Below are 11,089 nucleotides of genomic sequence, written 5' to 3'. Positions count from 1 at the left end.
ATTTGTTGCAGCTGTCCGCAGCCTCCTAAGGATGCTCCTCCGGTCTCCTGCAGACCTCACCTGGATGCAGTTGACAGCAGGCGCACGTGACGCCCCGGCCCGGGCGAGCTGTCCGTCAGCGCCCGGGGGGCGGGGCTTGGCCGCGCTCGCCCAATGAGCGCGCAGAGCGCGGACTTCCGCACCCGGAGCCTTTGTCCGGGCGGCGGCGGCGGCCCAGCGCTGCTCGAGCCCGGCCGCGTCCGGCGGCGGCGGCGGCGGCGACGGTGGTGGCGTCACTGCGCTTCGGGGACTCGGGCTCCAGGGACGCCGCCGGGCCTGTCCGAGCCGAGCCGAGCCTCCCGGGACGCGGCACCGAGGCGGCGGCCATGGTGAGGGCGCGTCCCGGCGGGCGGGAGCAGCAGGTGGCCGCGGGCGGGCGGGCGGGCGGGCGCCTCCGTCCCTGCTTGCTTCCTCCTTCCCGTCCTTCCGTCCCTCCCGGCTGGGCCGCGGGCTGGGCGACGAGGACCTGGGCCCCCGGGAGGCCCGGCTGCGGACGGCGGGCGGGCGGCGGGCGGCGCTGCCACGCCGGAGCCCCGGGCCGGGAGCCTGGCGCGGGCCCGCGGGCGACGCTGGCGCCGGTGCAGGTACCCGGATGTCCGGGGCCCTGTGCCCGGCCCGGGGCGGGCGGACCGGCTGCTTCTGCAGTGTACCCGTTTGCAAACAGAGGGAGGCAGAACTCCAGACGCATGGACCACTTTGTGCATCTGGCTTTCCGCGGGTACCGGGGACTCAAAGCCAGGCTGCAAGTTCAATACTGTATTTTCCATATTATTATTATTTTGCTTTAAAGTATGCATGTATATGTGAATGGGAAAGCTAATGTCTTATGAGGAGATACTCATAAACTTCAGTGCTTTTAACTTGTGAAAACCTGTGTGGATGTTCCCTTTAAGTTTACTAAATGTTTCATGAAATGCGTGGGCATGTCAGGGGCTCAAGTTGCTGCTGCAAATGCTCCTGACACTTGTATGCATATTTTTTTAATTCCTGGCTGAATTGAAGGGATTTTTTTTTAAAAAAAAAAAACAAACTATTGTATTTTTAAATTCATTATTATTTTTTGGCTTTTCGAGGTAGGGTCTCACTTTAGCCCAGGCTGACCTGAAGTTCACTTAATTTATTATTTTTTTATTGACAACTTCCATGATTGTAAACATTATCCCATGGTAATTCCCTCCCTCCCCCACTTTCTCCTTTGAAACTCCACTCTCCATCATATCCCCTCCCCCCTCTCAATCAGTCTCTTTTATTTTGATGTCATCATCTTTTCCTCCTCTTATGAGGGTCTTGTGTAGGTAGTGTCAGGCACTGTGAGGTCATGGATATCCAGGCCATTTTGTGTCTGGAGAAGCACCTTGTAAGGAGTCCTACCCTTCCTTTGGCTCTACATTCTTTCCACCACCTCTTCCGCTATGGACCCAGAGCATTGGAAGGTGAGATAGAGATATTGCAGTGCTGAACACTCCTCTGTCACTTCTTCCCAGCACCATGGTGCCTTCTGAGTCATCCTAAGGTCACTGCCCTCTGAAAAGAGAAGGTTCTGTAACCAAAAGTGAAAGCATTAGTATATGGATATGAAGTTGAGAGAAGTGCTCACCTGGTATTTTGGTGAACATAATATATATGCTTATTCAAACACTAGCAGATGTTACACCCCTAGGGCTCATGACTACTCCTAAAGTTTTCAGTACCAGGGATGTATTCCCTCCCATGGAGCGGGCCTCCAGTCCAATTTAGAGGGCGGTTGGTTTCCACCATAACGGACATGTCAGTATTGCGCCCGTTGGCTCATATGACAGTGTCCACTGGTGAATATCTTCACTGGTGATTTCTCTCTGTCCTATTGAATATGCCTGCAGTGTGCTATTTTCCAGCTTTCTCTCAGCTGGTCTACATGGAGGAGGTTTACAGCTCAGCTCTAGGAGGAGTTCTCATTGACCTTGATGCCCAGGCATGTGGAATCTTCAGCGATAGGGTCTTACCATCTAGTCCTGGTGGAAACTGAAGGGCCTCGGCAATGGCCTGTAATGTTTTGGGGGCATCGGGGACCTCCCTGGCCAACAGCTCATTGCAAGGTATCCCATCCCTGGCACTGAAAATTTTCTAGTAACAATCTATGACTTCTGAGTGTTCCATTGTCCAAAAAAGTAGGTTTCCATGTGAATTATTTCTATCCTCTTAGTTTTTGATTAGCCTTCCCTCTGCCTTTCCTTTACTCAATCTCTTCCCCTGACCTCACTTAGGCCTTTTCACCCCCATTAATCTGTTCTTCTACTTACATATGTACAATACCATCCTATTAAGTCCCCCCTCCCTTCTCTTCCCTTTATGTCCCTTTTCTATCTTACTGGCCTCTGTTACTGAGTTTTATTCCTATTCACATACTAGTCCAGTCATCTGTAGCTGGGATCCACATATGGAAGAGAACATGAGACATTTGGCTTTGTGGGCTTGGGTTACCTAACCAAGTTTAATCCTTTACAGATCCATCCATTTTACTACATATGTCCTAATTTCATTTTTCTTTGCCACTGAGTAGAACTCCTATTTTATAAACATGTCATGTCTTCATTATCCACTCATCAGTTGAGGGACGTCGAGGTTGGTTCCATTTCCTAGCTCTTGTGAATGGAGTGGCAATAAACATGGTTGAGCAAGAATCTCTAAGAGAGTGAGATGAGTCCTTAGGATATATGCCTAGGAGTGGTATAGTTGGGTCATATGGTAAATCTGTTTTTAGCTGTCTTAGAAACCTCCACACTGATTTCCACAATGGCTGGACCGTGTTGCATTCCCACCAACGTGCACCCAGCTCATTCTTTTGTAATTCTGTAAAAAAACTAATCATAGGGCCGGGTGTGTTGGCCCATGCCTTTAATCCCTGCACTCATGAGGCAGAAGTAGGAGGTTGGAGAATTGACAAGAGTTCAAGGCCACCCTGAGACTACATAGTGAATTCCATGTCAGACTGGGCTACACTGAGATCTTACCTTGAAAAATACACCATATTTTCCCGAATCACTACTCACTACAGTAAGACATAGGCAAGACGTTCGTCTTGACTCTTTGCTACCGTGTTATACTCTGTCGATGACCTGTACTTTGCGTCCGTCCCTGTTGAAAGGAATACCTATGGATGTGTCTGCTGCTCTCTTGTAGCCCCAGTCTGCGCTCCTGGGTTCATATGACACCTCTCGTTACAGGAGCTCATATCGTTTGAAGACGTGGCTGTGGAATTCTCTTGCCAGGAGTGGCTGTACTTGGGTGCGGCTCAGCGAGCCCTGTACAGGGATGTGATGCTGGAGAACTATAGCAGCCTCGTGTGCTTGGGTGAGTTTAACTTCCTGGAGACATGAGTAGTAATTATTTGCCTTTTGTTACTCTATTTTTAAATTGACTCACTGTATTGGGGTGCATTATATAAGGACCAGTGTGGCTTTGCAGTACACCTATACGTAATGACCAGAGCATTCGCTTCAGGTGTTTCTTATATGTGGGACACTAAAACATTCTTGTGTCTGTTTTGAAATGCTAACTTAATTTTTGTCAGATGCATGCTTGCTTCTGTACTATAGAACATGAGCATTCCTTCTTTCCAAATGCACTCAGTTTATTCTGTCTTTCTCCATCCCTTCCATTCATACTCCTTTTGCATGTTCTGATTTCCTGTGTTCGTGTTTCTGTCTCTTCCTGAAGTCAACTTTAACTTGTGTGATCTGAGGGCCACACAGTTTTTTTTTCTGCGTCTGTCATTTGTGCCCTGTGACTCTCAAGGGAACCTGAAGAAATACAAGTTCACTGCCATTATGAGAAACATTATGGCTCACAGGAAAAATGAATTCCAGCTTGGTTTATGAGTTTATTGGGGTTCCTTAGAGAATAAAGCTAAGAACTTAAAAATTCATGCTACCATATAATCAAAACTGGAGTTTTTTTTTTTTATCTATAATGTTTCTGATTATAATTAACATTGAGGGCAGGGCTGGAGAGATGGCTTAGCGGTTAAGTCACTTGCCTGTGAAGCCAAAGGACCCTGGTTCGATTCCCCAGGACCTACATAAGCCAGATGCACAAGGTGGCGCATGTGTCTGGAGTTCATTTTCAGTGGCTGAAGGCCTTGGTGCACCCGTTCTCCCTATCTGCCTTTTTCTCTCTCTCCCAAATAAACAAAATAAATATATATATTTTTAATTTCAGGGCAGCCTGCATATTAGGTGCATATATGTTTAGGACTGTAATGTCCTTCTGTTGGAGTATTCTTTTAATTAATATAAACTGTTATCTTTTCTAACTAATGTTTTGAAATCTACCCTGTAAGATATCATAGCAACACCTGCTTGTTTTCTAGGCCCATTTGCTTGAAATTCCATTTTCCAAACTTTTACCCTAAGATGGTGTCCATCTTTTATGGAAGGTGGGTTTCTTGGAGGCAGCAAATAGAAGGATCTTGCTTTTTAACCCAGTCTGCAGACCTGTGTCTTTTGGTTGGGGCATTAAGGCTGTTGATACTAAGAGTTACTATGGCAAGGTGTATATTTATTCTTTCATTCTTGTTTTGTAGTTGTTCTGGTTTTTCCTTTACTGTGTTACACTATCATTTGAGTATGCTTTATTTTCCTGGTTCATTCTTTCTCATTCATTCATATATACATACACACATACATATGTATGTGTGTGTGTGTGTGTATATATGTATATGTATGTATATATGTACATATATGTGTGTGTATATATGTATGTATATATATGTACATATATATGTGTGTGTATATATGTATGTGTATATATATGTATGTATATATATGTACGTATATGTGTGTGTGTGTGTGTGTAATTTTTTGTTGTTGTTTTCTGAGGTAGCATTTCACTCTAGTCCAGGCTGACCTGGAATTCACTATGTAGTCTCAGGGTGACCTCAAACTCACATTGATCCTCCTACCTCTGTCTCCCAAGTGTTGGAATTAAAGCCATGCGCCACCACGCCCAGCTTCAAATATTTTCTGTAGAGCTGGTTTAGTGGTCATATGTTCCTTTAGCCTGCTTTTGTTGTGGAATGTCCTTATTTCTCTGTGTGTTTGAATGGATAACTTTACAGGATAAAGTAACCTTGATTGACAGTTATTTTTCAGAACTTGGAATACATTGTTCCAAGCCCTTCTGCCTTTTAAAGTTTGTGTTGAGTAATCTGCTATGATCCTGATGAGCTTGTCTTTTTATGTGACTTGTTTTATCTAACTGTTTTCAATATATTTTCTTTGGTTCTGTTTTTTGTAGTTTAATAATAATCTGATGGTGAGAGATTCTTTCCTGATTTTGTCTGTTTGGCATTCTAAAGGCTTCCTTTATCTGCATTGGCATCACTTTCCCTATTTGGGGGAAGATTTCTCCTACAACTTTTGTTGAAAGTACTTGCTATACCTTTGGAGTGAAATTCTTCTTCTACTATGCTCTGAATTCTTATGTTTGATGTCTTCATAGAGTCCCAAATGTATTGAAATTCCTATTCATACCTTCCTGTTAGTTTGTCTTTCTCTTTGTTGGACTGTATTAGATCTGCCGCCTGGTCTTCTAGTTTAGATATTTTGTCCTCTCCTGCATCCATTCTACTGGTGAACTTTCTACAGAGTTTTCTATTTGACTTACTCTTTTTCATTTCTAGTATTTCTTGTTGGTATTTGTTCAGTATTTATATTTCCTTAGTCATGTCTCTATTGCCTTCCTTACCTCATTAAGGTGGTTTCCTGTGTTCTCCTTAGAAGTTTGCTTTCTTCTTTGATCACTTTTTTCTTCTTTGATCTCTTTGATTTCTTTAAGTAAAGATATAATCTTTTTTTTTTTTTTTAATCTTTAACAGGCATTTCATCTAAAACCCTCTCACTGGTGAGTCATTTCTTAATTTCTTTCGGATTTATAATTTCTGGTGGGATTGTACTGTGTCTTGGTTTTTTGTTTCTTGTAGAGATTTTTGCATCTTGAGTTTATTTGATGCTTTGGTTTTCTAATTATCCTCAGTGTTTTCTGCCACGTAAATCCAACTTTATATGTACTCAAGGTGGGAGTTTAAGGGGCCAGTGTAGCTCTTACACTCTGAGAAAACACCAGGAGTGACTCTCTGTGTTGAGTGTGCCTACGGTTGAAGTATTCCTGCGTAGTGGGTGGAGCAACCTACTGCCACATTCTAAAATTCAACTGAGCAGTAGACAAATTCAGTCCAAACCAGCACAGAGTATTTAAGCAGTAGTGGAGTGAAACAAACAGATAACCTAACAAAGCCGAAGTCCATAAGGGTCCTTTCAACGGGGAGGTTGAGGTTTGTGGTCTGAACTGGGTACCAGGTCAGCATGGGATGATTGAGACACTTCTTCCAATAATGACAGAAGAAAAAGACAAGGTCCCTATGAATCTGGAAACACGAAAGGAAACAATCGTCAACCATAAAACACAGCATATTTGGGAATGGCAAAGCCAGTCAAGAACGTGTAACACATAACCTGCACTGACTTGGAACGACATTAGCACTTCCAGGGCAGGCCTGTGTACCTGCCTGTGTGTGAGCAGGCCCGGTTACCTGTGAGATGGCTTTCGGTCTCACCAGTGCTGAGGGCCCACCTCGGTCCCTTTCGGGAGCTCTGGATCTGGTGTTCTGACCAGATGGCTGGGTGGCGTGCAGCCAGAGATGAATGACTCCTACAGAGGTTCCCGTCGCTGACACTTGGGGCCTAGACTTGTACCAGAGCTGCTCAGCTGGGTCTGCTGGTGTTCTCCGTGAGCAGCTGCTCAGCTGGGCCTGCTATCGCCTCCTTCAGGTTTCTTGATGTCGCCAGGAGGCTGGTGTGAGTGGAAAATCCTGCCACCTGGTTTCTGCTCCTGCAGCTCTGTGCTGGGCAGGCAGTCAAGTGGGTGGGCACGTACCAGGGACCCTGGCACCCTGGTGGGATTCTCACCAGTTTGCTGCTTTCTGAAAGATCTTATTCTCTCCTGTTTCTGATAATAACTTACCTACCTTCGAGTTTTGGTAGCAGAGTATATTTTGGTTTTCTTCTGTTACTTCCCTCCCTAGACTGCTGTGGTGTGGTTACTATTCTGCTGTCTTACCCAAAAGACCTCCCCATTTCAAAACCTGAAGAAGGCTTGGGTACCAGCCAAGTCCATGGTTTTAAGGTTAAGCTTTTTCCACCTTCTGTCTAAACTGTCCTCTTTCCCCCTTTGATGGTGGTTATATCTTGTAGAATGCTGGTGAGAGAGAGTTTCTGTTGGGCTGGGTCTGCGTGTCTTTTGTGCAGCTCCTTTCCCACTCTCTGCACCTACCCTCTGCTGTTTCACATAAGGACCTTCAGTTCTGTTCATATCACCCATTTTAAGGTGTTTATTTTTTTTTGTTTGTTTGTTGTGATGTGTTCTTAACGTAGCCCAAGTTATCCTGGAGCTCACGCTGTATGTAGCCCAGGATGGCTTCAAACCCACAGTGATTCACCTGCATCGGACTCCAAAGTGTTGGGAATAACTGAGTGTCACCACACCTGGCTCCATTTCTTCTTTTTTAGTCATTTTCTCTATGTGGATATTTCGCCTAAAAATAAGACCACTTTTCTCATTACACTTATGATTTGGATTTTCTTTGTTCATTGCCCTTCTCCTGTATCTTCAGCTGAGGTTTTATCCTCTTAGTGGTGTTGTTTTGTTTGTTTGTTTGTTTGTTTGGGGTTTTCTGAGGTAGGGTTTCATTCTAGCTCAGGCTGACCTGGAATTTACTATGGAGTCTCAGGTTGTCCTTGAACTCAGAGATCCTCCTACCTCTGCCTCCCAAGTGCTGGGATTAAAGGCGTGTGCCACCACGCCCGGCTCTCTTCTTGTCTTATTGAAGGATCTTCGCTCTCCTCTTTTCTCTTCAGTTTGTAAAATAAAATTGATGCTCCACCCAACAATGAGACTTGCTTTAGTGTAGATGCATATGCAGAGTTTTTGGAGCGTGTTTTTTTATTGTTGTTGTTGTTGTTTTGTGTTGGTGTGCAAGCCCTCTCTTACATGGAGCAGGGGGGCTTCTCTATGAAGTTTGCGAGTTTCCTGGCCATGGGGTTCCTTCTTGGTTTCCACTACTAGATAAGACTGCTTTCCCACTGAGTGGGCCTCAAGACCAATCAGAGAAAAGTTAGTCACCAGAGTGTGTGCCACTGCTGCACACATGCGTACTTCTTGTCTGGCTGGTGGACTTTAAGTCTGCAGACTTTCCTGATTGTTGATACTGTTGGTGTTCCTTGTTCTCCAGTGGCTCTCCCAGGGCTCTCCAGTAAGGAGCTGGCTTTTCCTTCAGTCCCAGCATCGTGTTCCAACGTGCTGTGATGACAGCCCATGGCCTCACCAGCAACAGGGTCTTACCACTTAGCTCTTGCAGGTAATCAGGTATTTTGGCACCATGGGTCTCCCAGGTCAGCAGTTCACTTTGAGGGGTAACTCAGTTCTGGGGCTGGGTACCAGCCAAGTCCATGGTTTTAAGGTTAAGCTTTTTCCACCTTCTGTCTAAACGGTCCTCTTTCCCCCTTTGATGGTGGTTATATCTTGTAGAATGCTGGTTAGAGAGAGTTTCTGTTGGGCTGGGTCTGCGTGTCTTTTGTGCAGCTCCCTTCCCACTCTCTGCACCTACCCTCCGGCTCCCTACCACCCCTGACTTCTGTCCTCCCTTTTCTAAGCGATCAGCTAACTCCTCATCCCTCTCTCTCTATTTCTTCTGTTGGTCTCAGTTTAGTTCTGTGCCCATGTTACCGGTGCTTTCTACTATTTGTGCTCATCTCCAGTTGATCCCAGTGAGAACCCACAGATGAGAGCATCCATGTGATGTGTGTCTTTCTGAGCATGTGTGCCTTGCTACCATGATTTTTACAAGTCCTTCCATTTCCCTGCAAATTTGATTATTTGATTTTTTTTTTCCTTTCTGCTGAGTAAAATTCCATTCTGTTTTTGTACCAAGCATGCATTTGTTGATGGGCATTTTGACCAATTCCAGTTCCAGGCTATTGTGAATGCAGCAGTGATGGGCACATGCTTCTATGAGATAACTCAGATAGTAGAGTCTTTAGGGCATATGTCCAAAAGCTGCATAGCTGCGTCTAACGGACCTTCTGTGCTCACCCTCTTGAGGAGTCTCCTTACTGACTATGACAGTGGTGCACTTTTACACTCCCTCCACACCACTGGCAACATGGATTATCACTTGATTGTTTTGGGCCTGTTTTGCTTTATTAAGGATGAGTCTCATTCTAGCCCAGACTGATGTAGAATTTATTATGTACTCTCACAACGGCCCCAAGCCCACACTGATCCTCCTACCTATGCCTCCCGAGAGCTGGGTTTAAGTGTGTACTGCCAAGCCCAGTTGTTATTTGGTTATTTATCTTTTAAGTTATTTTGGGGGGGGGCACAGGAGAAATAGACTATAAGTGTGCCACTGCCTCTAGCTACTAAAAGTGAACTCCAGATATGTGCCACACTCTGGGCACCTGGCTTTATGTGAGTGCTGGGAAGTTGAATTTGGGAAGTTAGGGTTAGGTTTTGGCAGGCAAACACCTTAACCATTTATCCATCTCCCCACTGCAGTTTTTCAGTGGTTCCCATTCTGGAGTGAGATGGAACTTCACAGGCACTGTAATTTCCAATTCCCTGATGAATAGACATGGGGAACATCTCTTTAGGTTGTAATGGGTGTTGGTTTGAGGTAGGGTCTCACTGTAGCCCAGGCTGACCAGGAATTCACTATGTGGTCTTAGGGTGGCCTTGAACTCACAGCAGTCCTCCTACCTCTGCCTCCTGAGTGCTGGGATTAAAGGTGTGCATCACCACGCCCGGCTCCCCTGCCTGAGTTTTTGAGTGGGTTGCTTGCATTTTTATTTTTTAATGGTTTAGGTTTTTGCATTCTTTGTAGATTCTACATAGTAAATCTTTGTTGGGGTTATAGTTGTTACATTTGACTATGTGTTGTCCTTTGTTCTTCCCTATTAATTTACAGACTATTTTTATAAGTCTGAAGGGTATTGTGATTTTGGTTGGAACTACATTCATTCTGTATATTGCTGTTGGTAGCATGGCCATTTTTAAGAATATTAATTCATCCAGCCAATGTGCATGGACAGTCATACTGTCTTGTTGTCCTCTAGTTCCTTCATTATTTTCATGTTTCCTGTGTTTAGGTCTTTTAGTTCCTTTGTTAGAGATTTTACAAGATTAATGATTATTATTGTTTTGCCTATTGGAAATGGGATAGTTTCTCTGATTTATATATATAAAGGCTTATGATTTTTTGTATTCATTTTCTATCCTGCTACCTTATTTAAAGTGACTATGTTGTCTTCCAGCATTTTTTTGTTCTCTCATTTAGAGAATCATGTCATCTGTGAATGGGACTAGTTTGAGTTCTTCCTCTTCCATTTCCATCCCTTTTCTTTCTTTCTATCTTATTGCTTGGAGCTAAGACTAGAGGTGCTATGTCTTAGCTTGGTAGTGAGACTGGGCACACCTGCCTAGCTTCAGTTCTTAATGAGAATGCCTTGCGTTTTCCCCCATTTTGTATGATACCAGCTTTGGGTCTGTTCTGCATCCATAGAGCTCCAAACTGAAGCTATGACAAGTATGTCCAGTGAGCTTAATGAGGCCTTGAAGAAGGATAGAGGAGTTTATTGAGAACAACAAAAGGACTGTAAAGTAAAGCATAGTTGAATGAAAAAAAAAAATCAAGAATGTACTCAAATCTTGGCTGCAGGAAGCACCAAGAAATCAGCAAAATAATATGCATCTGAAAAAATTTCATGTGAATCAAAGATCTAGGTAGAAGGATAAAAGAAATGGAGGAGGACGAACCACAAAGTGTCAGTGAGCAGTGGAATGAATTCAGTGGGGAGATAAAAAAATGCCGGAATGAACTCCAGCAAACAACAAGCCAGTCTTATCATGAAATGAAGTTGGAAGCTGGAGAAATGGCTTAGTGGTAAGGCACTTGCCTGCAAAGCCTAACAACCTTGGCTCAGTTCCACACGACTCCTAGTCAGAGGCTGAAAGGGAT

The 11,089-nt window shown here is 44.5% G+C and overlaps 1 protein-coding gene across 1 annotated transcript in view; it reads left to right on the top strand.

Moving 5' to 3' along the window:
- Window positions 1-269: 269 nt before the first annotated feature.
- Window positions 270-11,089, top strand: part of LOC123456351 (zinc finger protein 302-like) — an 82,549-nt gene continuing 71,729 nt past the window's right edge. The window contains exons 1-2 of the mRNA XM_045139140.1: window positions 270-368; window positions 3,243-3,369. Of these exons, the coding sequence (XP_044995075.1) occupies window positions 366-368; window positions 3,243-3,369 (130 nt within the window). The 5' untranslated portion in view covers window positions 270-365. The remainder of the gene's footprint in view (window positions 369-3,242; window positions 3,370-11,089) is intronic.

Source organism: Jaculus jaculus, chromosome 21 (assembly GCF_020740685.1).
Source record: "Jaculus jaculus isolate mJacJac1 chromosome 21, mJacJac1.mat.Y.cur, whole genome shotgun sequence".
In the NCBI taxonomy this organism is placed as follows: Eukaryota; Metazoa; Chordata; class Mammalia; order Rodentia; family Dipodidae; genus Jaculus; species Jaculus jaculus.
This window is presented reverse-complemented; position numbering and strand designations above follow the sequence as displayed.